Source organism: Lepisosteus platostomus, chromosome 1 (genome assembly GCF_059453375.1).
Source record: "Lepisosteus platostomus isolate fLepPlt1 chromosome 1, fLepPlt1.hap1, whole genome shotgun sequence".
Classification (NCBI taxonomy): Eukaryota; Metazoa; Chordata; class Actinopteri; order Semionotiformes; family Lepisosteidae; genus Lepisosteus; species Lepisosteus platostomus.
Window position 1 is genome coordinate 41,663,779 of NC_142611.1, and position 27,783 is coordinate 41,691,561.

General features: G+C 36.7%; 2 protein-coding genes across 16 annotated transcripts in view; both read right to left on the bottom strand.

Annotated features, from left to right (window-relative positions):
• Positions 1-6,823, bottom strand: part of LOC148677956 (uncharacterized) — a 46,637-nt gene extending 39,814 nt beyond the window's left edge. For all 5 annotated transcript variants that reach the window (XM_088628855.1, XM_088628879.1, XM_088628870.1 and 2 more), the window contains exons 1-3: positions 5,322-6,823; positions 1,074-1,234; positions 295-433 (exon numbers count right to left, since the gene is read on the bottom strand). In XM_088628855.1, coding sequence (XP_088484981.1) covers positions 295-433; positions 1,074-1,234; positions 5,322-6,818 — 1,797 coding nt within the window. In that variant the 5' untranslated portion in view covers positions 6,819-6,823. The remainder of the gene's footprint in view (positions 1-294; positions 434-1,073; positions 1,235-5,321) is intronic.
• A 47-nt stretch (positions 6,824-6,870) lies between these two features.
• Positions 6,871-27,783, bottom strand: part of LOC148677957 (janus kinase and microtubule-interacting protein 1-like) — a 123,724-nt gene continuing 102,811 nt past the window's right edge. For 6 of the 11 annotated variants that reach the window (XM_088628929.1, XM_088628894.1, XM_088628940.1 and 3 more), the window contains exons 12-22: positions 27,376-27,438; positions 26,163-26,261; positions 24,161-24,262; positions 23,350-23,403; positions 23,061-23,126; positions 16,999-17,067; positions 15,903-15,980; positions 14,624-14,827; positions 8,433-8,498; positions 7,673-7,714; positions 6,871-7,364 (exon numbers count right to left, since the gene is read on the bottom strand). In XM_088628929.1, the coding sequence (XP_088485055.1) occupies positions 7,338-7,364; positions 7,673-7,714; positions 8,433-8,498; positions 14,624-14,827; positions 15,903-15,980; positions 16,999-17,067; positions 23,061-23,126; positions 23,350-23,403; positions 24,161-24,262; positions 26,163-26,261; positions 27,376-27,438 (870 nt within the window). In that variant the 3' untranslated portion in view covers positions 6,871-7,337. Of the gene's footprint in view, positions 7,365-7,672; positions 7,746-8,432; positions 8,499-14,623; positions 14,828-15,902; positions 15,981-16,998; positions 17,068-23,060; positions 23,127-23,349; positions 23,404-24,160; positions 24,263-26,162; positions 26,262-27,375; positions 27,439-27,783 lie in introns of all 11 variants that reach the window. The other 5 variants (XM_088628970.1, XM_088628950.1, XM_088628960.1 and 2 more) reach the window with 3 other exon arrangements.

Consider the following 27,783-nt stretch of genomic DNA (forward strand, 5'->3'; position numbering starts at 1 on the left):
GCTAATTCTATTAATGCCTGGTACACACTCAGACTAGAATTGCTTTGTCACTTTTATTAGATTACCCTAAGGACTTCTTCACAGACAATAATTTTATGAGTTATGGTTGTGTGTACTGTAGACACTTCAGCTGGCAGGTAGATTTCTGCATGAAATACACCCCTAAAAATCATAACAAATATTCTAAAGCATGTATTATACATGTGTACTGAATCATACAGTATATTGTGCAATATTACTCTTAAATTAAACTGAACCAGAGTTTGAAAACAGAATTAATCATATGGATTTTACCATGTTCTGTATTTCTTCCTTGAGCATTTGAAGCTTGTCTTCTTGTCTTTGTCTTGGGACAGCAGATGGCACTGACCTTACAGTGAGACTGTCCACCTTAGCCAGAAGATTTCTTTCTGAAATTTCCAGTTCTTTAATTCTGTCAGGCAAATTAATATTAAACAAGAATGTACCATTGACAATAGTAAATGTAATTATATAATTGAAATATATTATTGTATATAATTATAATACATGATTTAGAAAAGAAAAAATAAGAAAATACCATGTTAAAATAAAAAAATAATTAATGCAAGTTTTCAGAATCACTTGCTGTTGTACATTTCATCCTACAGTATCACCATATACTGTATATATTCTTAATTACAAAACAAATATCAGTTTCTTGTGGATAGAAAATTATATACTAATCTGAGACTAAATCTGTATAAAAACTGTGTTTAATCTCATGTAGTCATATACAGTAATAGACTCAAGCATAACTAAATCATGAGTGCCTAAAATTGAGTAATACTGCATGGGTAATATACCCAAGTTCCATTTTTTGTTGAAATACACCAGAGAAAGTACATTTAATTAAGATATTTTCAAGCACAAATTTGATTATCCCTATTGTCTAAAATAAGAGGCATTTTTTAATGATATGCAATCTGGGAGGAGGTGATTCACTTTAATGGTTTTTAATGCTTGATCTGAGACTGAAAACCTTTAGCAGTTTTCTACAAAAGAAAAGGAAATATAACAGCTATACAGTCAGGAGATCATTATTTTCAGATTACCGTTTTTTCAGTGCTTCTTCAGACTCTGTGAAGCTGTTGACATTATCCCGGAGGCTGTGCTCCAGCACTTTTACCCTCTGTGACAAAAGCTGAAGCTCCTGGTTAGCCATCTGCTCTTCAGGTTGCTTGTCAATTCTCTCTCTTTTTGCCTCCTCCAAGTCCTGGAATGACCAGGAGGTATCAATCTTCAAGTTCACATTCACAACATCATCTCCCTCAGAGCAGGGGACAGTGAAACTGTAACAACATTCCTTGATTCTCTGCAAGGACTCCATAAGTCCAGTTTTACATTTGCAGATGTCTGAGACAGTGCTGCTGGCATACTGTACTTGCCATGTCATTTACCAGACCTGCCTGAAAACGGGTCACATCCTAAAGTCAAGGTATACTGCTGGATTCCCTTTTGTTCAGTGAATCTGTCTTAATAATTGATAACAGAACGTAGAAGCTTGCCTGCTACTGGTTGCACAGTCATAAAACATTAACAAGGCTCTCAGATTACCCTCTTCATTTAGGCAGCACCTAAGACTGAAAATAAATGCTTATACAGTATTTGCCCTGTCACATTTTACTGTGATACAATATGGAATCATAATCTGTTTAACTGGGACTTTTGCCATTGATCAATACAAAACACTCTTTAATGTCAAGTAAAAACACAATTCTACAGATATTCTCAAATTAATTATAAATATAAACAGAAAATAACTGACTACATAAGTATTCATCCCCTTTGCAATGGAAAACCAACATATGCTCTGGTGCAGCCAATTTCTTTCAAAGTCACATAATTAGCTGACTGGAGTCCATCTGTGTATAACTTAGATGTTGCACATGAGTTCAGGTTAAATACACCTCCTTCTGCAAGGTCCCACAGTCGATAGCTGTAGATCCCCACAAAACCTACTGTATACTGTATCATGAAGACAAAGGAACATTTAAAGCAAATCGGGGAACTTGTTATTGAAAAGCATCAGGGGAAAGGTTAATTCCCAAAGCACTGTAAAATCCATTTTAAAGAAATGGTGAAAATACCGCCCTACTGTGAATCTGGATAGAACAGAGCATCCTCAAAAACTAAGGATCTGGGCAAGATGGGCTATAGCCAGGGAGGCATACAGGAGGCCTGTGACAACTATAAAGGAATGACAGTCTTCCATGGCTAAGATGGGAGAAACTGTGCATATGACAACAGTTGCCTGGATGCTGCACAAACATGGGCTTCCTGGGAGAGTGGCAGAACAAAAACCATTGTTTAAAACAACTCACATCAAATCTCAATTACAGAAGGCACGAAGGCATGAACGAGACTCTGAGACCAAATGGAAGACGATTCTATGGTCTCATGAGACCAAAATTGACCCTTTTGGCCTCAATGTTAAGCACTATGTTTGGCACAAGCATAACACTGCACATCATCCTGAAAACACTATCCATACTGTGAAGCATTGTGGTGGCAGCATCATGAAATGGGTATGCTTAGCTGCTTCGAGGCCTGGAAGACCTGCCTGTGAAGATGCAATATGGATGCAGCAAAGTACTAAGAAATCTTGGAGGAAAACCTGCAGCAGTCTGCAAGAGATCTATGACTGAGGACAAGCTTCAGCAGGACAATGACCCAAAACCTACAGTACTGCCATATCCTCACTGGAATGCCTTAAAAAAAGTTGTTCTGGAATGCCCTAGCCAAAGCCTGGACCTCAATCTGATCAAGAATCTGAAGCAGGAGTAGAAAATTACTGATCACCAGCAGTACCCCCTCCAACTTGACGGACCTCGAGCAATTCTGCAAAGAACAACATGCAAAAATTGCAGTGTCCAGATATGCAAAGCAGGCAGAGACTTTTTCAAGAAGATTCATGGCTTTAGTTTCTGCCAAAGATGTAGCTATCAAATATTAACTCAAAGGGGGATGAATGGAGAAGAGCAACCAAAGCAGCTGACCCCAGGACAGTCTGGGACTAAGGCTGTGAAAAAGAAGAAGAAGAAGAAGAAGAAGAAGAAGAAGAAGAAGAAGGGGTGAATACCCATGCACGCAGTTCTTTTTGTTAATATTTATAAATTAGGAGGATATATAGTTTTATTTTTTACTTGTACTTTTTTAAGAGTGTTTTCTATCAAAGCTTTGCAAATTCTCTGGGTTCTGGTATAGAGTTTAGCATGCTGCCCGTAGCCACAACTTAGTTCTCAAGCTTTGCTCCCTGTTTGCGTTTCACTCTGAACTCCCACCCTCCTGGGTTCCGACTTTTCCTTTGGATTACCATAGTGCTCTGCCTCTGGCTATGGACCCATCTTGTTTCCGGACATCAACTTTGAATTTCCTGTGTGTTTTGGCTCAGTGCCTATTTGTTTACGAAAATTGCTTTCTTCTTGACTATGGCCCTGGACTGTTTTTGGCAGCATCATGCTGACCTGCCTGCCCATCACCGCTCTGCTCATTACCTGCTACACACACCGTGCTGCCTGCTGCTTTCCTCATTTGTCTCTCTCAATCTTCACATTGGTTCACCTCACAGCTCTCAGCTGTGGATTACTTCATTTTAAGCAGCCAGCAAGACAAAAACATTACAATTCCATATTGTAACACAATAAAATGTGAAAAGTCCAAAAGGGGTGAAAACTTTTGATAGGCACTGTGCATTTAACATATTCAGGTTAGCTTTTGACATTTAACATTTAACATAGCTTAGGTTAGTAATCTATCGTCAGTAGATTACTTCATTAATCAATGCAACAATCAAGCTCCCAGGACCCTTGCCACACCCAGGAAACACAGGTCTAACCTCACCCAAGGAGAAATTCAGGCACTCCAATCTATATATCAATGAATAGACCTATACACAGTATTTACAGTACCTACAGTATATATCAGTGAAGCCTCCAGACAACTAACCAACACTTCATCTACCGTCCTCTCCCACAGGTTCCTACTACTAACTACCAAATGGAAGTGGTATCCACCATCCCTCTTCTGATCAGCAGCAAGGAGTTCCCCTAAGAGGCGAACCGTCTCATCGTTGAACATCCCCAGGTATCCCAATTTTACCTCCTCCCCAAAATCCACAAACCCGAAACCCCTGGACGCCCCATCGTCTCAGCATGCAACTGTCCAACTACTCACATCTCTGCCTTTCTCGAGAGCCTTATGAGACAGCTGGCTGAAGAGCTTCCTTCATATATAGGACACCAACCATGCCCTCCAACTTTTTTAACAATTTCCATATTCAGGTTAGACTAGATATCTTGTCAAATTAGAAAAATCAATAACCTACTTTTGGATCAACCAATAACCAATATTTTAGTGTACATAAATTAGTGAAAAACATTTGGGGTAAAAAAAACAGGTATTTATGCCTGTAACTGCTCATATAGTATAGCCAGTATCAGAAAGACAAGTGGGTTGATGGATATAATAATAATAATAATTGCTTACACTTATAAAGTGCTTTTCTGGGCACTCCACTCAAAGCGCTTTACAGGTAATGGGGACTCCCCTCCACCACCACCAATGTGCAGCCCCACCTGGATGCGACGGCTGCCATAGTGCGCCAGAACGCTCACCACACACCAGCTATCAGTGGGGAGGAGAGCAGAGTAATGAAGCCAATTCATAGATGGGGATTATTAGGAGGCAATGATTGGTAAGGGCCAATGGGAAATTTAAAATTTATAATGGGAAAGGGATATATCTTTCCTGGATGGTACTGTATATAGTAGAATAGGAAATCAAAGAAATTAAATATGATTTAAATGATATCATATATAGAATCTATTATAATTGTATAATCAAATTTAATAATAAAAAATAAAAAAATATATGTTTTTAGAGGTTTCTCAAAGCTAATGCCAACGAACACAGTTCAAGAATATTAGTGTATTATAAACCTGAATAACTGACAGGAAAAGCATTAAGATTACTAACTGAATTCTTTCCTTCCATCAATTTTTTCCTTTTTTCAGCTTTATCTCACACAGATCGTCACTGTATGCTTCCTGTCAATCTGAGAAATGTTTCCAGAGGCTACTCGGGCGCTATGAAATTTTTAGTGTCCAGTACAACTGAATGGGTATCACATGAAAATGACATTCAACAAGATCCATTATGTTAAACATATTAAACGTCTTATTTAACAAAATCTGTATTAGTTTGACAAAGTTTGCATTCATTATCCATATATTAATGTGTACATAACACATGACAGTGTGCAAGTCTCGTAAATATTTAAATATGATAAAAAAATCACATACCTCTTGTAAGTCCTTTACTTGTGACTGCAATGCATGTTCTTGCTGTTGTAAGTTTTTGATTTTCTTATCTTTAGTACTAAGGTCATTTGTCAAGCTATTTAAAACCTGTCTTTCTCTGTTTATTGTCTCCTCTAATGACGTCACAAGCTGAGAGTTCTGTAAGAGCTGAATATCCAGTGCTTCATTCCTCTGCTGAAGTGTGGTTTCCATTTGTTTCAGCTTACAAATATTTTCTTTCAGAAAATCAAAGTTCTGTTTCAACATTTTGTAATGCTCATCAGATGCCTGTAACTCCCTCACCTTTTTCCTTAGCTGCAATTCAAGATTTTGCCTTTCTTTCTGCCACGCAGACTCCTTAATATCAAAGTCTGTCATTAACCTTTTCAGTTCAGACAAAAGATCAGTGATTTCCTTATCTTTTTTGGTGCTGAGGCCTTCAAATTCACATATTTTTTCTCGCAGTTTGGATTCATAGTGTGAACTTTCAGACTCCAGTCGATGAATTTTCTCTTCCAGTTGTTTGTTTTCAATTTTTTTTTCCTTGTCACACCGTTCATAGTTTGTGCACTTTGCCTTCCATCTGTGAACCTCATCACTCAAGGCACGTTGTTTAGCACCAAGTTCTTCATTGCGTATGGACAGTCTCCTCTGTGTCTCCTCCATTTCTTTCAGGAGCTGTTCTTGACTGGTTAGCCTGCTTTGAAGCCCCTGTATGGTCTCTTCTCTCATGCTCAGCAGTTTCTCCATTCGAGTAATTTTATCCCGTCCATTTTTCGAACAGTCTTTCTGCATGTCTTCCAAGAGAGATTCCAGCATTCTGTTCCTTTCTTGTAGCTTTCTTTCAGATTCTGTCTGAAGCATCACTTTCACCTGAACGTCTCTCAAGTCATTCGTCAGGCTTTTGACTTGTTTGTTCTGTTCACTGATATTTATGCCTTTTTCTTTTATATCTACCGCATACCCAGTGTCCATCCTGATAATAGCTCCAACCTTGTCTAATTCAATCCTTTTGTCAAGGTCTTGCCAGACAATCTCTTTTACGGCTGGTATATCTTGAGGAATGTCTTGACTTTCACCATGCCTTTCTCCATCATGTGTTTGGTGAAGTACCAGAATCTCTTGCAGTGAAACAGCTGCACCTTTGTCTGGAATTTCTTGTGTTGGGGTCTCACTCTTGCCTTGAAGTTTGTTTTCCACTTTGGCCAACTGTTCTCTTTGTTCTCCTACCAGTACCTCCTGGATTACCACCTCTTTGACTGCACTCTGTGGTTTTGCAAAAGGCTTGCTGAGTTTTGTTTCTCCAAAGGCTGTTCCTGACAGCTTTTCCTTCAGCCGATCTTTTCTGATTTCAAGAACATTTGTGTGATCGCTCATGTCATTAACCTTCTCAGCTAGATCTTCATTAGCCCCTTCTTGAACGACACCCCTCTCTGTATTTTCAAACATTAGCACCTTAATCTCCTGCATGTGTTGTGGCTCTGACTCATCCCTCTCCATTTCTAATACATTTTGTCTTAAAAACCCAGTTTCGTCAATTTTTCTTTTCCGGGATGTCTTCGTACTTTTCCTCTGTATGCTTCAGTTTGCTTAGGGATTCTTATTCTTCCCCGATACTTTGTGCAGTCTATATTGAAGTATTGGAGTTTTTCCCCATATTTGTTTCATAATGTTGCCACTGTGCTTTATGTTTAATTTTTTTGCATGTTAGCTATATTATGGCTAGGATCAGAAATAAAAGCAATATTTCATCTTATGTAACATCCGACTTATTTTCAAAATCACTGATAATTCTTTCTGAAAAAAGCAAATTCTGCTTATTTTACATGAGTGGTTTCTTCCTTAAAAGTGCTACCAAATAAAAAACGCCATTATGGATTGTCCGTTATACAAAAGGCTAAAAACATGTAGTGTTTTATTTAAACTCAAATAGTAATTTACATTTTATTTCAATTTTAATTATAGTAATTTACTATATAGTGTTTCTTGGTGCACTTGAATGTTAACGCATTCAACTCATCATGTTCCATGAGTTCGTTTTAGTGCCTAAAGTGGGGAAAAAAAAGAAATTAAACCCAATTACATATTATTCTACAAATAAATACACAGCAGACTGTTAAATACAAACATCAAATAGTAAATTGGTAGAGATAAAACAGACAAAATTAACAAGGCTCTTTTTCTAGAAGTGGTAAAAGATTGAAAGAGAATCTAAAACCACAGATTTAATTTTGCTGTATGATTTAGACATTCTAAAATTTCACCATATAACTAAAGAAATAAAGTACATGTAAGAGACAGAACAAATTCAAATGTTCTAACACTGTACAAATTACTGTATGAATGCCTTTTACCTGTTCTTTGAATATGTTGTCTTCATGGCCAGAGAATAAAAGCTAAAGAAAAAAATAAAAAGAGAAACAAAAACTAAAAAAGAAACATAAAAAGTTTCCCAGAGAAAATAAACAGGAGAGAAAATAAAAATGTGTTATCAGCATAATCTCTGTTAACATATTAACTCACATACAGCATTACAGATAGCTATTTCAGAACACAAAGAAATGTGAATACAAAGAAAACCAAACAGTTTCCAGCTTGGTAGCTAGCACATTTGTCATTTGCATTCAACTGGCATATCACACCAGCATAAAAAGAAAAAAAAAACTTTAACAGTGCTGTTTTTTCTTTAGATGCGGTAACCCAGATCAAAGACTCCAACCAAATCTGTGAGCATTCTACAACAGCAATGAATACATTATTAATGGGCACAAAAATAAAAAGGAAATCATTACATTTCATTCAGCATGTCAACTAACACAGAAAATCCAAACAAAACACATACAGTACTGTATTAATGACAGTAATAATGTAGTAGGGAAATAATTTTAGAAAAATAAGCTCTATCCAGTACTATCCAGTTATTTCATTTGTGTAATACAAAACAAAGGTATAAATACATTATGCACAGTTTAAAATATCAACTACAATATTTGGAAGATGACGGGGAGAAGGAGATGCAATGAAAAGAAGATGCATTCTGTAATACAAGATTCATAAGGCAACACTTAATTTTTCTGAGGGTGAGGAAGAGAGAAAGACAGACTGCAAAAATACCTTTTCTTCAATTTCCTTAATTTGTCTTTTCTGGATCTCTATCTTATCCTCCAGTTCTCTTATTCTCTGTGAACAAACACACAAACAAAAAAAACAATTCATTTTAAAATGCTTGTGATGTGTGTTTGTTTTAAAATAATAGTATTATCTACATATCTAGATAAGCCACAAGTGGAAAATGTATCATTTTATAATAGAGCACACTCACCAGTGACTTTTTAATGCCATTCCCCAACGCATATACAAGAAAAAGTATCTAGTTCATGAACACCCATACAGTACAACACACTGCACTCCTACTGTGGCATGTGAAGCACAGTTGCTATGACAACTGGCAGCAAGAACAATTGTGAATTAATCTTCCACTCAGCTAATGCTTGAGCGGATTTACCCCCAACTTGTTATGGGATAGGAAGTTAAAGAAACCCAAACTACCAATGCTGTGGTGTAGACCAGTGTCACGCAGAAGTCTGAATGACACTACTACAGTCTTTCTATCTCTTCTGACTAACAATGCCCGACAGCTGCAAAATGTACAGTTATTTAACAGAAATTTTTTAAATAATTAGGTCTATATGGGCATTGGGCTGATGAATTGTGCAAAAAATACTACCTACAGTACATTTACTGTAGTCTGTGTTATACTGTATGCACTTCTTGTGGAGTTACGTCTTAAGGTATAGAAAAAATAGTACCAATTTGCTCTCTGGGAGAGTTTTAGAGGCTACGGTTTCTTTGAGTGATGACTAAAAAAATTAGATGACTAGCTGTCTAATCAATGCAAGCAAGTTATAACATGCCTTGTGAAAAACACTGCAATACAAGCTCATTGATGGTCAATTATCCTTCAAAGAAATGCTTTGTCACTAGGTTCCCTTTGGTGTACTTTTTATATCATTGCACTTACACAAATGAAATCATTCTTTTGTAACACATAACAATAGTTGAACCCCATGAAGGCAAATGCATTTTGCTTCATAAAAACTCCCAAGGTTTTCTTTTAGAGAATGATCAGTTATTATAAAGGAGAAAGTACATAAACAACTCAAATACTGCAATTTAAAAAAATGTTGAGGTTACAAGCAAGCTTAATTTTTAATACTCCTGACTCAGTTTTCAGTGCTATGTGACAAGGCTTAAATTAAGCATACATAAACTTAATATTCAACATTAAAAAAAACATTTCTTCAATGATAACATTTGCAACCTAATAAAAAAAATATTTTTGAAAATACAGCGACATACTGTATACCAGAAAAACACAAATACCAAGAGCTCACACCTTAAAAATAGGGAAGGATAGATATGATAAAAAGATGTCAGATCCAAAAATGCTATCACAGATTTTGCACTAAGAACAAAGAAAGGTTACAAATGAGAGACCATTCAGCCCATCTAGCCTATTTTAACCTGTTAAAATTTGCTTTCACCTCTTAAAATTAATGGTATATGCAATCGGTATCAACAATATACTAATTATACTACTAATTATTAGGTACTACATGTGAGCTGAAATTTGATTAGTGGACTTAAGGAGAGGGAAAGATACTCACTGTGGGAGTGCCTGATACATTATCACCTCCATCTGTGTATGTTCATTATAAAAAGGTCACCTATCAAGAGCTTTTCAGTCAGACAAAAATTGAGCAAATTCAGAATTGAATTTCTGCAATTGTGGGAAATAATGTACAGTACATTAGGGTTTTTTTCTCCTAAGTCCTAAGTGCAATAACAAAAAACTAAATAAGTAGTCAGATCAGGCCCCAGTTAAAAGCAGTAACTAAGGACCCAGCTGGAATGAAAATTGCAGGAAAAGACTCACGGTTCATTCAGGATCAGAATTTAGAACCATTAGCACAGACATTAATTTAAGAAGATCTGTCACAAGGATTTCTTCAGGTGAAGCAAAAATATGTTTAAGCTTATACTGTATACTTATAAACAATGTAAGACTTTAATCAGGCTTTAATCTTGCTAGTGTAAATACAGTAATAATAATACTTATTATTTAGGTTCTGTTTACAAAAAACTCACAGTCCTGTGCAATAGTACACATATATTAAACAGGAAGAAAGTCAAGAACACTGACTTTGTGTAGCCAGGAATAAAACTAAATCATTAAAAGGCTGGTTTTTAAGTTCTGAATAAACCAGTAGTCGGAGAGTGTTTGGATTCTAATCTAATGGATTTCTAATAGTTTCCCACAGACATAATGCTGTATTCAAGAAGGCCTTATGACCCATTTTGTGGACCTGAACCTGGTCTTCAGAAGAATAAGAATATCTACAGTAAATCAGTAGATCACATGCAACATGACTTTTAAGTAACCATTTAGTATCTTACACATATATACAAACCTTAAACTTAATTAGAACAAGGTGCAGTTTAGAGAGGGTGAAATTTACATGCTGAGTAATTTTGGAATATGAGCTGCAGAACTCTAGAAATACCAGTCTGTTTTGCTCTGTTTTGAAGATGTTCCAGTATGTATGGCATTAGATTAGTACAATCTTGAAAGGCATGCATTAATGTCAGAATCAGATCCTGTAGCTAAAACTGAGCAACATTATGCAAATACAGAGACACTGTATGTATGATGTATGATGTTCAAAAGTAACACCAATGTTCATAACTTCTCTGAAAAGTTTGACTTTAGCACAGCTCTCATCAACAATGAAGTCACCCCTTCTAATTGCAGTGTTAGAAGCCTGTGAGCATAACCTCAGTCTTAAAGTTATTTTTAAATATATTCAACTAATTTTTTCTTTATCAGACAGCTGGCAAATAAAGTACAGAAGCGTGTACAGAAGAACACCATGATTGTGAATGCAAAGTGCATCTTAAGTCATTGACATTTTCTCCCATCTCAGCCATTGAACTCTGTATCTTCAAGGTCATTTGGCTTCATAGTGAGATCTCTCACCAGTTTCCTCCTTGCCTGAATGATCAGTTTGCAGGGACAGCATAATCTAGATAGATACTTTATTGTCCACTAAATGTGCCTTTAGTGGACACACAAACACACAAACAAAACACAAGAGTCACCTAAAATCACAACAACAGAATGTGATACAAAAATAAACGGACAAATAAATAGGTAGGGGTGGGGCTACATTTACAGTACATTCTGTACATTCATTGAACAGTTTCACTGCAGAGAAGACAAAATGTTTTTATTTGAATTTGGTACCCTATCTACCATCTTCCTGATGGGAGTATTATGAATTGAGAATGGAGTGGGTGTGTGGAATCAGCTCCTTGCCATTCTGAGAACTACTATGATATAAATCACAGAGCTTGAGCTGCTGTTTCCCAATTATGTTTTCACAGTCCGGGGCAGTTTGGTTTTGCTTTTAACCCCCAGGTTTCCATACCAAACTGTCACGCGAAATGCCAGGCTCTCAACAAGGCAGCTAGGCACTTTGTGATACATCTTTCACTTCTTATGATTGGCTTCACTGTGCACAAAGGGATATTCATTGTCTTTTCATTTTTAATACCCTTTTAGCCTGTGCCTCTTTACAGCTGTAACACTAAGGTACGTATGAAAGCACCTTGGTCATCATGATTAAATTTGTACTTAAAATTCGATGCCTGAATTCCAGAGACAGATGTATTTATTCTGAAATGACATTAACCACTATTGTTGTACACAAACAGAGGCCATTTAACTACAGTAAGTGTGTGGTAATTTGGTGTACATAAATTAATGTGGTTTGCCACAGCAAAGGGTTTGAATCCTTATGGGATTACTAATTTTCTATTTCTCTTTCATATTAATCATATATTTAATTCTTTTTATTTTTTATTTAATGTGTGGAGTAGATTGTATATATAACAAATATTAATATTATAACTCTAAAGCAACAACATGTACATGTACTTTAAAATGTGCAAAGGTGTGAATACTTTTGCAAGGCAGAGTAACTAATTGTTATATTTGTTTCAGTTGTATTTTTGTGCAAAGTGGTACTTTTTTACTCTTCCTAGACGTGAGCCATTGGCAGGATCTGATACTTATTAGCTATGCATAGGTCTAAATAAAACATTTGTTGTTTAATATTGTATTTTTACAGCTATGGCCATTATTTGTTTTTCATTGGTGGCAAAATATACCACTATTAATAATGTTTATTCATTTCTTTATTATAGTTTATTAATAAATGTTAAAAATGTCATTTACCACAAAGAATAAGCGGAAATATGTTAGATAACTTCCATGTGCTGTCCTACGTCATGAGGCAGTAAACATATTTTTGCTTTAAAAGTACAGTAGCTCACCATCCAAGTATTTTCTATCATTAATTCTCTGTGCCTTGATATGCAATGCCAGTCTTAGGACCACTTGATGATGAAACATTATAATTGACCTGTTCTCTTTCAATTGTACAGTGATGTTACATACAAGCACTGCAAAACGTTTACATTTTACTGGTGTTTTAATGAAAAAATATTATTTCAAATGAATTTAACCCTTCACTGAAACTGGGTCATTGTAGAGTGCTTCAAAACATGACCGGCTTCTAACAGTGACCAGCAATGTTGTGGCATGTACAGTATGCATTACAATAACTACATTTTCTGATCAATATTTCTGGAATGGCAATGTTAATGCCTATTATTCACTGCAGTCAGAGAACCAAGCCTTTTCTCAACATGTGTTTGTGGGGGTTTTGACAATCTATACCAACCTGATGATTCACAGTAGTGTATGGCAGTAGCTTTACAACTGCAAATACAAATAACATAATAGGATTTCAAGGTTACCTACTGTCAGTCTGGCATAGATTCTATCTTTTCCTATAATCATTTTGAAAAGCATTTGAATTTTAATTGTCATTGTGAATCAAGAAAGCAACAGTCTGAACAGTACTCGGTTCACTTTAATAGATACAAAAGAAACCCTTTGACATATGGCAGTTGCCAAATCAACATCAAAGTGGTTGACAGATTAAAAAAATAAACAACTGTCTTCCTCTGACTGGACCAATTATAATCCAGTTTCATTCAGACAATTAAAGGCTATTTCCTATGGCAAATTTCTTATGGCAAAATAAGCAATTATTTATGTTAAGATAGAATAGAACAGAAGTCTATCTAGAATTAGTTGTGCACAGATATTGAAAACTAGTTGAAAACTTGTTTTTCAGAACAGTATACACAGTGCGACCGATCAAGACTGAATGGTAAATACCGTGCAGACTGAAAGCAGCTTATGTTCATGTGATAAATTCCTACTTAAGTTCCAACACAACACCCATGAAAAGCCTTTTTTGTTAAGTTTACGACATGTCGGATTCTAATTTTTCCATAATCTGATTAGTTTCTGTCTACCTTCTACTGAGCACTGCAGACCTTTAAGTCTGCTCTCTACAGTTTATACTGTTATACTGTTTTCCCAGACTGTTACCCTCTTCTGCACATACTTCTAAATATCACCACATGACCTGCTGCTCTCAGAAAGGATCTTTTATTCCGTAACTTTTTCTTCTGCTTAGCTCTACCATGAAAGAGTTGTGGGAGGTCATCTTAAAGGTAAGTGACTTACAACAGAATTTTCTAGATGGACTTTGGGGAAAAAATGAAAGGGGGCTTGTGTCAGTGCCTATGTGAAATAAACACAGATTTGCACTGAAAATTATAAAAATATGTATATTAACAACCTCATCTACCGCAGACACATCGACTAAAGTAGTTTTCTTAAACAAGTGTTCACAGTAAATATAAACAGACAAACGTAATTAAAGGCACCATAACCCATATTTGTGTTTTATTTATTAATAGTATATAATTATAAGTAATTGATAGGCTGTATTATTAGACATTCACATCAATGCAACGTGCACATAACATGTAAAGACTTACAGTACTGTTTAAAAACAGTCTATCAAACTACAGCATAAACTGCTATATTCCTGTCAAAAAGAATAGTCTAGATGGTAAAAAAAACACATTTCATTAAATTGGCGTATAAGCAGTTTTTAAAAAAACAGTATAGTGTTTAAAAGTATATAAAGGTAATTTTTAAGATTTCAATCAAGTCTCTGCGTAGCTGGGGGGTATTGAGGAAGCACCAGCTACAGTATACTGTATACTGTACAGTACAGTACAGCAGAAGCTGAACAAGGATTACAGCGATCAGAGGGGATACTGCATCTTTTATTGACGCTCCTGGTTTTATCCTGACTTACCTGCTGAGCCTGCTGTAAAAGCTCCGTGCGCTCTTGCAAGATCTGACTGTCAAACTCTCGGCTCTGTCTCAGAATCTGTCTCCTCAGTTTTTCCACCGCTATTCTCAGCTCCTCCTTTTGCCTCTCTGTCAAAGATTCACCCACTCTGTGGCCTGGGTCTTGCTGCAGAGCATTATAGAGTGTGGCTTCCAACTCCTGGATTTTCTAGGATAATTTAAATTACATAGAAACGTTCACATTGCGGCGGAAATAAAAATGGGAAAAAGTAATAGAGTTGAAGATTACCGGTTTACGTATCCCTCATCTCTATTACACACAGCAATAACAAGTGCACTGAAACAAGGAAACAAAATGAAAAAAAAAGCGTAAACTACATTAAGTATATTTAATAATGGAAAAAATAGCACTGTGCTGTACAGTACCTTACTTGTTTTAATACAATTGTGATCGTTAACTTTAACAAAATAAAGTGGAACAATTTGACCGTGGTATTTTAAATACGTGAAACGCAGACGCTGCGGAGTCCAAAAAAAAACGTGCAGTACTGCCCCCTTGTACGCCGCGCTCCCAAACTCCTGAGCTCTGTCTCTAACTCACACCCACTGCCGTTGTGTCGCCCTTGGTAACCGAAGACAAACTACAGCAAGTCTTACTTTGACATTTGTTAAATTTTTGCCGATGACCAAAGGTTGGGATAATCATTCATCAGAAATGCCTGTGGTTTCCTTTTAATACATTTTAAATGAAGCTTTTTTGATTAAAGATTACAAAGATTCATGACACGCTATAGGGACTGCTTGGAAATTTAATCGTCATACATCAAGCGTCCACCCAGCTTATCAATCAGGCCCATTATCGTATTACGAATTCCTATTGTTTAATATTCAGCAGTGCATGCAGGGACATTGTTGTAAAAGATGCAGTATCCCTTCAACACTAAAACTAGGTCACAAATGCAAACATGAGAATTTATATTTCATTGATAAAAAATCCATTTCTGCATACCCTACATTTGGACAGTTCCACCCCAGACATATTTTAGAAAAAGTTAAACAACTGCACATTTTATGAAACATTTGTCCTGGCTAATATTCCAAATACGTCTTTAAAATGGTATCACTGAAGATCACAAAATTCAGAAATACTTTGCAACTAAAATATAATGGCACTGAGCAATCAAGACCAGAAAAGTAAAGTACATTTTCAATCAATCAATCAATAATTTTACAAGTCTTATCCAGCATGCACTTTTACTATGGAGTTAAGCATGTTTTCTTACCATATAGGCCTGATCCAGGGCTTGTTTCCTGTAATCCAGCTCTTCCTCTAGATAACCCTTTTGTTTACTGAACAGCTCCTGACAGGGAATAAAAGAAAAAACAACTTTACTCGGAGCTACTGTACTTTACACAGTTACATGATGAATTGGAGAGCCGGCCTGCTTGATATTTTGATGACTACGTTGTGGCGGTGGCATGCTGTGGAAAGATTCAACAATAACTGAAAAAATAATCTTTTTTTTTATTGAAATGAAAACAGGAGGTAAGAATCAGAGGAGGACCCCAGTAATTTAGAAGGTAATGGGGGTGAGCTTCTCATTTAAGGAAGAATAACACAAAGTTCCATTTAAAATCTCTTTCCTGGGCTTCTAGTTTGGCTCGACCATTAAAGGGTCAGACATGAGCACGGGGTCGAGCCTGGGTCACCTCACTCGCCTTTACTAAGATTCCCTGAAGGTGGATTTCTTACTGAAAGTAAAACATTTATCAATGAAGTTTAAAAAAATGTGGAAGGAATAATGTTAAGGTGAGCAAAACAACCACGGGTGTTGAATGGTCAAATTAAATACACAAAAAAATTGTTTCAGTTCCGTGATCTGCTCAGTTACTCCTGTCTTCTACAGTTTCTAACAATTTGTAGAGGAACCAAAGTACCCGCAAAAGTCAAACATTAACCTACTAATTGGTTAAATATTATTTTTGAAAGTTATTTTCAGAGTGGAACAAAAGTGTTTATAAGTTATGGCAGTAATAAGGCACTACTTTGACATGAGAAAGGTATAATTCCTACAGTTATAGGCAAAGTTAAAATAAAAATGTAACAGAGACTGCTAACAAGGTAGGGGTGGCATTCAGGCTGTTGCTGGTTTAGTAACAAGCAGCTACAGTAGGTGATCCCAGAACTTTATCTAACCACTTCTCCTAATTTCCCATGAATTCACTTTATCAGGGTAGTTGGTTTAAGAGGCCCACTACACCTGAATTAAAATAAATGTGGTCTCATACAGTATATTCCTACTGTATATAGTATGCCACTATAAAGATGCCAGTTTTTTTTAGTGAGCATGAGTATCACGGACATGCAAGGTCACTTACCTTTTCATTCTCCAGATCGATCATCTTCTGAGCCAGAGCTGCCTCTGTGCTGTCAATCTGTTTTAGCCACTGTAGAGGGTCAGACAAAGCAAGAACAAATAGCAGATAGCAACCGGCTAGTAAGGTGGGAGTCAAAATGAAGAAAGATCAGGAAAAACATGAATACAAAATGTTACATCGCCTACTACTACTGTACGTACTTCAAAAGGATTTGTACTTATATCACTGAGACAGGAAATACGAAATATTCCTAGTTCATTGACCTATGAAATAAAGATCATACTGGAAATTGATTGCTAATGGAATGTATAATTTACCTTAAAAACATTTTGTTTGTGTGTGTAATGAACATGCACTCATGGAGCAGCTGCAATGCAAAACAATAAGGTGACAAATAAGTTCATCGATTTAGATTAAACTGTTCCAACACGAATCATATTCAGTAAGTATTTCTTGTCACCTTCAGGATAAAACAGGAAAGGTCTGAAGAACAAGCCTGACCCCATTGCACGTTTTTGCAATGAAGGTGAAGAGATTTCCTGCAGATTCTATAAAACTTTCATGATAAACGTGAGTTTACAATCATAACTTAATAGTCACAGCAAAAAAGTCTTACATAAGCACACATAGATAGTCCAAAGTGAGATTTTTTATTTCTTATGATGTTTGCAAAGACATACAGAGCAAAGGAAATGTTCTTTTAACTAATAGAGTTTGAATATTAATTGTGTTCACTCTATTTTCCTTCAGTTATACACATGATAATTACACAAGGGTAGTAAAACATAGTGTAATAATACAACCAGGGATGATTTTACATATAATAGTAAGGCATAAATGTAAATGCTGAATTTATTTTTGTTATACCTTAAGTACTTTAAATATGTCTGCAATAGTTTTCTCAGTTTCCTTTCTATGTTATTAATAATCCATTATTGTTGTTAAAGTATTGAGTACTCTCTAATATGGAACTTATATGACAAGTCATTATTAATAATCACTATTTATGCTGGACCACTTACAGTAAACATCCTGATACACAACTAAAGCACAAAGATACAGATTTCACATCAGTATCTTGCTGGACACATACAGTACATGATTTAAATAGCAGATAGGTTTATTGATTATTATTATTGTACCTTGGCCTTTTAACAAAATACTGAGCTTGTCATGTGATATCATAATGTCCAGTGCTCACTGTTGCTAATGCAAGTTAAAACCCCTAAATTAAGTTACGAATATATATAAATAACCACTCAAAAAGACATGATTTTTTTAAATTAATGAAGAAACAGCAAGCCATGTGACTTTGTTCTACGCAAGTAACAAAGAACACCGTGTTGTAATTGGCATGACTGAAGGTAGCCCGTCGAAGAAAGAAGCCGCACAAAGAATGGGGTGTTCTGCTTCAACCATCTTGAGACTATTCAAGAGAGAGCATGAACACGGCCACATGCTGGACAGCAGAGGGTCACTCAGTTGTCCCAGGTGGAACATCAGAACCCTTTTGCAGAAATTGCTTTTAGATTGCAAATGCTTACAGCACATGAAATTCCACAGGAAGAAGTAACCTGCCTATCAGTGGAATGACTGTAACACCACACAATGCTAAGATTACAATGACAAAACTAAAGTAGAACAATGTCAGGGTCTTTATGTGCAACCAACTCCCCAAGGCCGTCAATAGGAGAGCCCTGGTACCAGCCAACCTCTGCCAGCTGACAGCAGGTACACAGGAAGAATGGCAGAACACGCCACAGCAAGCTGTCCAGAGGCCAACCAGGTCTGGGCATCAATCCTATCAGGGCTGTGCAAATGCCTAGTAAGATCCAACTCATACCCAATTCTAACTTAATGTTTTCATTGTAATAATGTGACATATTTCAGACTGAAAATCCACGATTCTGTGGTTATTTTTGCTCACACATCGGGTGAGTCAAATCATCAGTAATGTATTGTTAGTTTAAAGCAACAGGATAAAAAGTACAAGAATACATGATACTTGTAACAAAAAACATTACAAACATAAAAACAATATGCCCAACTTATAACTTACAAATGCTCATGCCATTTGACCAAAGGGTTGAACCATGTACTGTAAGTCGGTTTTCACGTAGCTTTTCCTCAGAATTTGTAATCAGTAGCTGTCCTTTACTCCCAAAATTTGGAATCATCCCACTGGCTAAATGGCTAAAAGCCCTCACCCCAGCAGGGGAAAAGACCTATACACGCCTTATTCTGAAATGTACTGTATACTATGTAGCACAGACCCACAGTTCCTGTAAAAGAGTTAGCATTAGATACAACTCTGATGAGGCTCACAGGTATCCCATAAGCTACAGGGGGTTACTGTTGGTGGCAATCCAAAGATATCCAAGGTTGTGTGCAGAAATCTTGGTCAAAGTCGTTGATAACATTGTCGAGGCCTGAAAGAGGTGAAATCTACAGGACCCAGCATTCACTCCAAACAGTCTTCACTTGTCGATCCACTGCCTACAGCTCATAATCTGGACTACTCTGTGGCTGCGCTAACATTGTTTTTTTATTTATAGAGAAGGAAAACTAATCTGTTTTCTTTGTAAATCGCAAACATAAAATAATCAATTCTGTATTTTGTATATTAGAGTTATATTACAGCGCTCCTCAGAGTAGTAAAATAGATAAAAAGCTCTTAATCTATGGGAGGCTGAGAAAGACTTTCTTGTAGGGGCTATATTATATCTAACTCCCAGAGCATTTAGATGACAAGATTGATCTATTCAGCTGCTCCAAATGTTAAGTCAATTAAAGAAAATTAAGAGCAATCTACATTTATAATATGTGAATAACAAAACTCTGAAGACTTTATCAAAACGTATTTTTTTTCAATGATGCCTGCACATACATTATATATTTTGCAAGAATGATTTTGTTCACCTGTGAAATGTATTTCATACAATTCTACTGCCCAGTTTCTAGCAAAGTGTGCTATTTCCTGGTCAGGTGTTCTAACTTAAGTGTTATTCCTCTGCACTGTCTCCCCAAAAAAAAATGCTTCACATACTAATTTTACAATATTTTCAGGCTTTTTCCTAAAATGAGCATCAGAAGAAACTTTTCTTGTACAACTTTTAAGTCTTCAATTCGACCCAGCTACTGTGGTTTGTAAATTGGCAAATCATGCAAATCAAGAAAGTGGTGATTAATGAGAATTTTCACAAATTTGTGTTTATTTTATGCCGCCAGGTGGCAGTAAAGAACAAGGGAACAGGACCAGTGAGAAACGCAAAACAGCATGTTTGTTGAAGTAGTTCAGGTGGGTAGCTGCGTCAGCATGCTTAGGCTGGAAAGGAACAAGTAATAGGTTTATTCCATGCTGAAAAGAGAAGAAAGAAAACACAATGTTTCAGCTGTGGAGCCTTCTTCAGGTGTCATGGTGGTCCAGGTGTCAAGGTGTGGAGGCTTGTTCAGGTGACACCTGGACCACCATGACACCTGAAGAAGGCTCCACAGCTGAAACATTGTGTTTTCTTTCTTTCTCTTTTCAGCATAGCATGTTTGTGGTATACTTATTTGTCTAATATTAGTATTAGTCTAATATTTAGTTTGTTTTGGCAAACTTTATACAGATATAAAATGCAGGGAAAATGTTGTTACAAGCTAAAAGTTAAATATTTTAAATTTAAAGACGTATACAGTAGAGGTACTAAAACATGTTTTATCTATGTGTATATGGAGCGCTTTGCAAATGTATTCACCCCCTTCCATTGATGACCACTTTTCAGAATTACAAATGGTACAGTATATACGTATTTTTAAAGAGAATATTTTAGAAGTAAAATAAGTTAACCATCAGCAAAAATGGCATAAAATGTTAAAAACTGGATTTTCTGGGTGGGTGGCATGGTGATGCAGTGGTTAGCATAGCTGCATTGCTGTACTGAGTTTAGTTCTGGACCTGGGGTGCTAATTTTGTGGAGTTTGTATGCTCTTCCTGTGTTCTTGTTGGTTTTTGCCAGGTGCTCCAGTTTCCTCCCACAGTCTAAAAACATACAGTACTTGATTGGCTTCTGGGAAAACTGGCCCTGGTATAAGTGTTTGTGTCTGTGTGTGCCCTGCGATGGACTGATGTCCAGGGTATCCTGCCTTGCACCAGTTGCTTGCTGGGATAATAATAATTAATAATTGCTTACATTTATATAGTGCTTATCTGGACAATACACTCAAAGCGCTTTACAGGTAATGGGGACTCCCCTCCACCACCACCAATGTGCACCATCCACCTGGATGATGCGCGGCAGCCATAGTGCGGCAGAACGCTCACCAAACACTGGCTATCAGTGGGGAGCAGAGCAGAGTAATGAAGCCAATTCATAGATGAGGATTATTAGGAGGCCATGAATAGGTTCTGGCTCCTCCACCACCCTTAATTGGATAAAGTAGGTAGCATGTGGATGGATGGGTCTGTTGAGTTTACACCAGATGCAATGCTTTGGATCAAGACCAAAACATTCAGTTTTTGTTGGCTCATTACTTTGTTACAAACTCAACACAGGATCTGAGATCTGACAGTTTTTTCAGTACATACTGTATGGGCCAGCTTTGTGGAGCAGCTGCGATATTTGACTGGTGAATGTTTTCTACAATGGCAGTCCCTGAAATCTGTCGTCCTTCCTATGTTGCTGTTCTTCTCATGGTGGCATCCCTAACCGGTTTCCTCTTTGCCTAGCTGCGGTTTGGAGGGACAGTCTGATCGGGGCAGTGTCTGGGTGGCATGTTATTGCATCCTATTTTTAATGATTGATTTTACCATGTTCAAGAAAATATCCAGTGTTTTGAAATGTTTATGCACTCCTCCTGAACCTTGCCTTTATACAATTTTTATCCCCGGGTGATGTTGAAAGTTCCTTGGTCTTTCCTGTTGGATTGTTTTACTTAAAATTCAGTGCCTGACTGACGGAGAACTTATACTAAAATCACGTAAACCACTACTATAGTGTAACAGGGCTCAATGCACCAAGCATGTTAAAACAGTGACACCAGCTTTCAAGGAAGCTATATAGTGTAGAATTCTGCTGCGGAGCACAGTGCAATTCGTCACTGTCTACTGAGTGTTTCTTTGTGGCCCACAAGTGAAGGTGACTGAATCTCAGCAGGGGCAGGTTAGAGCTGCACTCATCACTTGGTGTCATGTACTGTAGATATCAGCAGTGGTGGATGACCTGGTCTTTTGGCACCTCTGTTCAGGGAGTAAAACAGAATGCACTCTGTTCCAGCATGCAACTGTGACCGACTCCCAGCACAGCAGAGCTACACACATTACAATTTCACACAAAGGCCATTTAAATGTCTGTGTGACCCGTGAAACCAATTCTGTGGGCCTGAAGTACAGTAATTTAGTGCTGCTGTAGCAAAGGGGGTAAATACATCTGCAGTCAACATGTTGTAGTTGATTTTTCTTTGCATTTTTGCAGATGTTTATCTCTTTTCCTTCTTTATGATGTTCAGTTATAGCATTTGAGACTTGGAACTCGAATAATCTCTTTTAGAAATATCTGTACCTCATTTGTAATTCAATAAAATGGACATCAGTGGAAGGGGTTGAATACTTATGCAAGTGGATCTTTTATCTCTGTATCATCAGAAAACTGCTTATTCCTGGTATGGGTCTTAGAAACCCAGAGCCTATCCCAAAATCATAGGGCACCAAGCAAAACTACTTTACACAGTTCTTTGGCAAGGACACCCATCCTTTGTAGGACACAAAGATGTATACAAAGGGACAATTCAGAGACTCCAATTAACCCAGCTAGTATGTCTTTAAAAACGCGAGTAAACCAGAGTTATATTGCCTCTTATATTGACACCAAACACTTTAAGTACTTTCAAAGTGCCATATACAGTACCTGTACAGTAATATTGTTGTATGTTTAAGACATCACAGTCAAAATGAATAAAGAAACAAAAACATGCAGATGACATGGGTTAAATATTTTTATTGTACAAAGGCAAAGTAAACATATTCAGAAACAAAAAATAAAAATATTCCATGAATGAAGTATTTCAAAACACAACTGTACCTTTTCACAAAGTGACAGCACTGTGCCTGCTTGTATCACGGCAACCTGTTCCTCATTCCTCAGGTTCTGTAAAAAAATATTAGAGCAAAAGAACATTAGAGCAAAAGAACAGAAAGCTATCACTTCCAACCAAAATTCTCAAGCAGAATGCTGCACTGTATCAAGGACAATTCAAAACGCTGTAAGATGCTGCGCGCAATGCATCATCTTTCAGGCTATCTGCTGAACCCTAAGTGTATAATGATAAAAATAAAGATAAAATTCAAATGGCTAATGAAAAAGTACTTACTCCATTATCTCCAAGAATATCAAGTTTCTTCATGAGATCAGGAATAACAACATCCTAGAAAACATGTTTTCATTTCAGAATTACATGCAACAACCTTTTTGCAGTTTGTGATGGGCAAGAATCAGTGGAAATTAACATCTTTGTGTCTAAAACTTTAAAACTTGGAATACATATGTAGAAAACCTTCTTACATTTTTGGTGATTACTGAAAAACAGGGGGTGGCAAGGTGACACAATAGTTATTCCAGACTCGGGGTGCTATCTGTGTGAAGTTCATACGGTCTCCCCATGTTTTTGTGGGTTTCATCTGGGTGCTCCTGTTTCCCCCCACAGGCCAAAGGCATACGTGGAAGATAACTGACATCTGGAGAAACTAGTCCTGCTGTGTGAATGTGTCTGTCTGTGTGTCCCCAGATAGACTCTGCCCCCCATGACACCCTGAATCGGATGAAGCGGTTAGAAAATGAGTGGACATTGGAAAAACCGTGTCTTTTTTCACAGAAGGCCAATTAAACTTTACACCAGCACAAACACACTCACACCAGGGAGAATTTTCCCAGAAACCAATGAACCTACCGGTACCAGTACAGAATGTCTTTGGACTGTGGGAAGGACAAGGAGCACCCAGAGGAAAACCATGCAAACACAGGGAGAACATACAAAAATCCACATAAAGAGCACCCCAGAAATTGAACCAAGGACCCAAAAACTGCACCACCATGCTGATCAAGTAGAACGTAGTAAAAGGTCCTTCACAGGTGGTGGAAAGGTGGTTTAGCAAAGGATCCATAGGCTTGAAAAGCAGCCCTACCTTGATGCCCTCCTGGTGGCAGTGCAGCTGCAGGGCACTACTGTTGTTCTCCGAGAAGGCTGCTATATGGAGATTAAAAGCTGGGGACCTGCGCTCTCGTTCCTGCCAACAAACCATTTAAAAATCATCATACTGTCCTTTAAAGTGATGAGCAAAATTAATGAGGGCAGCACAGATGCTTCTGGAGTAGTAAACCAAGATTCAATACAGTTAAATGAAAGGCATTGTCAGTGTAACAAATGCTATTGGTATCAATATTCATTTGTTGCATTTTTAGGGCCTCTGAGTATACAGCATACAGTATACTAACATTCTTACACACTCCTGTCCTTGAAAATCTCTCTAAATAACTGTGATTTTGCTTTCCTTATTTACCTATGTACTTAGATACAGTATATACAGTGTGACGTTCTGTTGGAAAATGTCCTGTGATTTGCGTGAATGGAACTTTCAATACTGCCACCAGCAGTATCATTTTTTTTAAAGTACCTTAATGACAATACCTTCTTTGATGGAAAAAAGGTAGTATAAGGAGATCTGCAAGGTAAGGAACAAAAACAGATCACATCTGTCTCTTAAAAATAGGAACTCTGTCACTACCCGTTACCACTGTCTACTGAGAGAAGACTACAGCATAATCCCAGCTGGTGGACAGGAAAAGGAGAGCTTTGTATCATTAATGGCAGGTAAGACGTGCTTCCTTTGTGAAGAGGAGGTTGCACTGCTTTGTGAAATAACCCGTGAGTGGAGGTAACATACAATATTCTGAGGTGCTGTAATGTCCTTTCTTGGCTAGTAGATCAACATTTGTCATTTTGTCAAATATGCAGTATGAGTCCTACAAAGGAAAGCTGAACTTTATCCCTCGAAATCATAATTACACCGCAGTACGCTGCCAATAGTTGATAACTTGACAACCAGAATTAAGTTTCTTAAGAGACCTCAGAACCTGCTCAACCTTTTCTATGGATGCAAACAGAACCAGAATGTACTTACATGACTTTAAAAGCATGCGAGGGATCTGCTGAAATGAACCGGGTGAAAAAGCTCGGAAAGGGGTGGGATTCAAACCAACTGAATGGAGTAAAACATGTTAAATGAAGGAGTGCAATAACCAAAACTTTGAACCAAAACGTTTTTTTTTTTCTGAAAGAAAAGTTGTGCTGCTATGACGGCTGACATGAATTCCACTTACTGGCAGTCTGAATAACCTATTACTTTGAAAGCACAGTACATTCCATTAGCTCTCAGCACAGTTTTATCTGAAGAGGCTGTCATGATTCTGATGTTTCAGTTACATTCATATGAACTAGAACTGTCACTTACAAGGGCATTCAAAAGCTTTAAAATGGAAAGGAGAGAGCCTTGAAAATCTACATATAAATTAATCTCAATATTTTGGTTCACATAAAATAATAAAATTATATGCCTGTGTAACCATTCCCTTGTGGGAATGATTTTACTGCATTACTGCCATACAACAGAAACAAGATTAATGAATACATTGATTCTGATGTACTGTGGTCCATAGAATCTCACATTTCAATGTGAGATTGTTAAACCACCAAATATTATGCAAATTATTTGTAGTGTGCTAACTGCAGTGGAGTTCACGTAACAGTCATGCATTTAACTGTTTATACGTGTAATTAAAACAGTTCATGCAGGGAAAGTGAAAAAAAAATGAACAGTGATGTACAGTAGTTACTTTCATAGAAAAAAACGTTTTATTAAAAGGAAAAAAATATGCTCAACATACATTAGAATTTACATTTTTCATTTAAAAAATAGCACTTATACATTACCCAACATTTAAACATACACTGTACATAAAGCACATTAAGGCAGCATTAAATAGCTTGAAACAAACAAAAGAAATTACAAGTCTTATGTGTGTTATCCTACACCTACAAACGTCAGTGTCTTATTAAATGTATGTTCTGCATTTTGGCTCAAAGATAATTTCTCCTCCTGCAGACAGTTTCGAGATGGAGTCTCTTACTTCAAGCTCTAGCACTCGGAACTCTAACAGCTCGTTCTGGTCCTTTACATCTTGCATCTCGGTCTTGAGACGGCTCTCGTTCAGCTCCAGTTTTGTGATCTGAAAAGGATTAAATGCAATAAAAAAACTGCACACGCAGTGAAATGAAGAAGGGAATTAAAAAGGTTAAGTATTGTGTTTGAATCGTAGTACTACATGTTTTGTATATCTTCTCTACAGCAAAAGCTTATCTGCAAAAAGAGATTTAGAAGTTTGGATTTGTCCAGTCACAAACCTGTAGACCTTCAATGGGTCTGTTAATTCAGATTCACATCTTCAAGTTTTCAAAGATTGTCTTCTCCCTGACTGCCAGTTTTGAAAACACTTTTTTTACTTAAGTGTCTGAACTCTCTTGTTCATGGCCTAAGGTAATATTACAACCACCCATTATTCTGACTGTTCCCCAGATGAATAAACAATTATAATATAATAACTGAATTATATGAATCAATATAGGTGAGCATTTGATTCTATAACTGTATATTAGACTTGAACTGAAACCGGGACTGAGCACAATATATGTGTTCAGTTTTACCTATACAATCAATCACCACTCAATCACCGAAATTCATATTGTGATAGACAATATGGAACAATGAGGAAGCTGAATGTACTGTAATTGTACAGCTGAATGGCACAACTGGAAAGACCTACAGTAGCTGAGTTTTGTGAAAACAAGAACCATTGTGAAATATTTGACTCACTTTAGTATTTTAATTACCTGATTAAATAAAATGAAAAGTTTTTTTAAATGACATAAATTAAAGCAAAGAATCAGCATCTCACTTTGTGGTCAGAGCAGTGTTTAAACCTTGCTTTCATGCATTACTGTCAGTACAGGCAAAGAAGCAAACCAATCAATAGGTCCTAACACATTTTTCTATACTTTCTATGAAAAACCAATGAATTAAATTAATAAATTTATGAATTAATTGAATGCCTTTTAAGTACTATATGCATTTAAGTCACAACATTATATAAAACGTAATGATAAAAATGTGGGCATAAACCTACAGTATTTAGTTTCATGTTCAGAATGAAGCTTAATATGTGTTTTAAAAAGGATTTCCAAAAGTCATCTAATTCTGTTTCATAGTTTGTAGATGCCTTGACCTTTATTAAACCCAGCACATAGTATTCGAATCAAGTCCAATGCCAGGTTTATGTATTGTACCTTCTCGAAGAGCTCCTGATTTGTTCTGATGAGGTGCTGTTTTTCTTCCACCCATTTGGAGTCCTGTTATCAGAGTGCAAGTATCAATTAGAACAAAACAAAAAACGCAGCAGTATTATAAAGAAAGATGACTCAATGCTGTTGATTAAGGTACTGTACATCGTACTAACTCACTGGCAATACTAGTAACAAAATTTACATTTTGGACAATGACAGAAAAATATTGTTTGGTTAAAAATATCATTAAGATAATAACAAATCACTGCACCTCCAGCAGACCAGAAGCAGACCAGTAAAAAACAAATCCAGCGGACAAATAGCATGAAACAGAAACATAAAACCTTTATCACAAGAATGACAAATATATACTAGACTAGAGATGACCCTCCATTAGTAATATGCATTTCA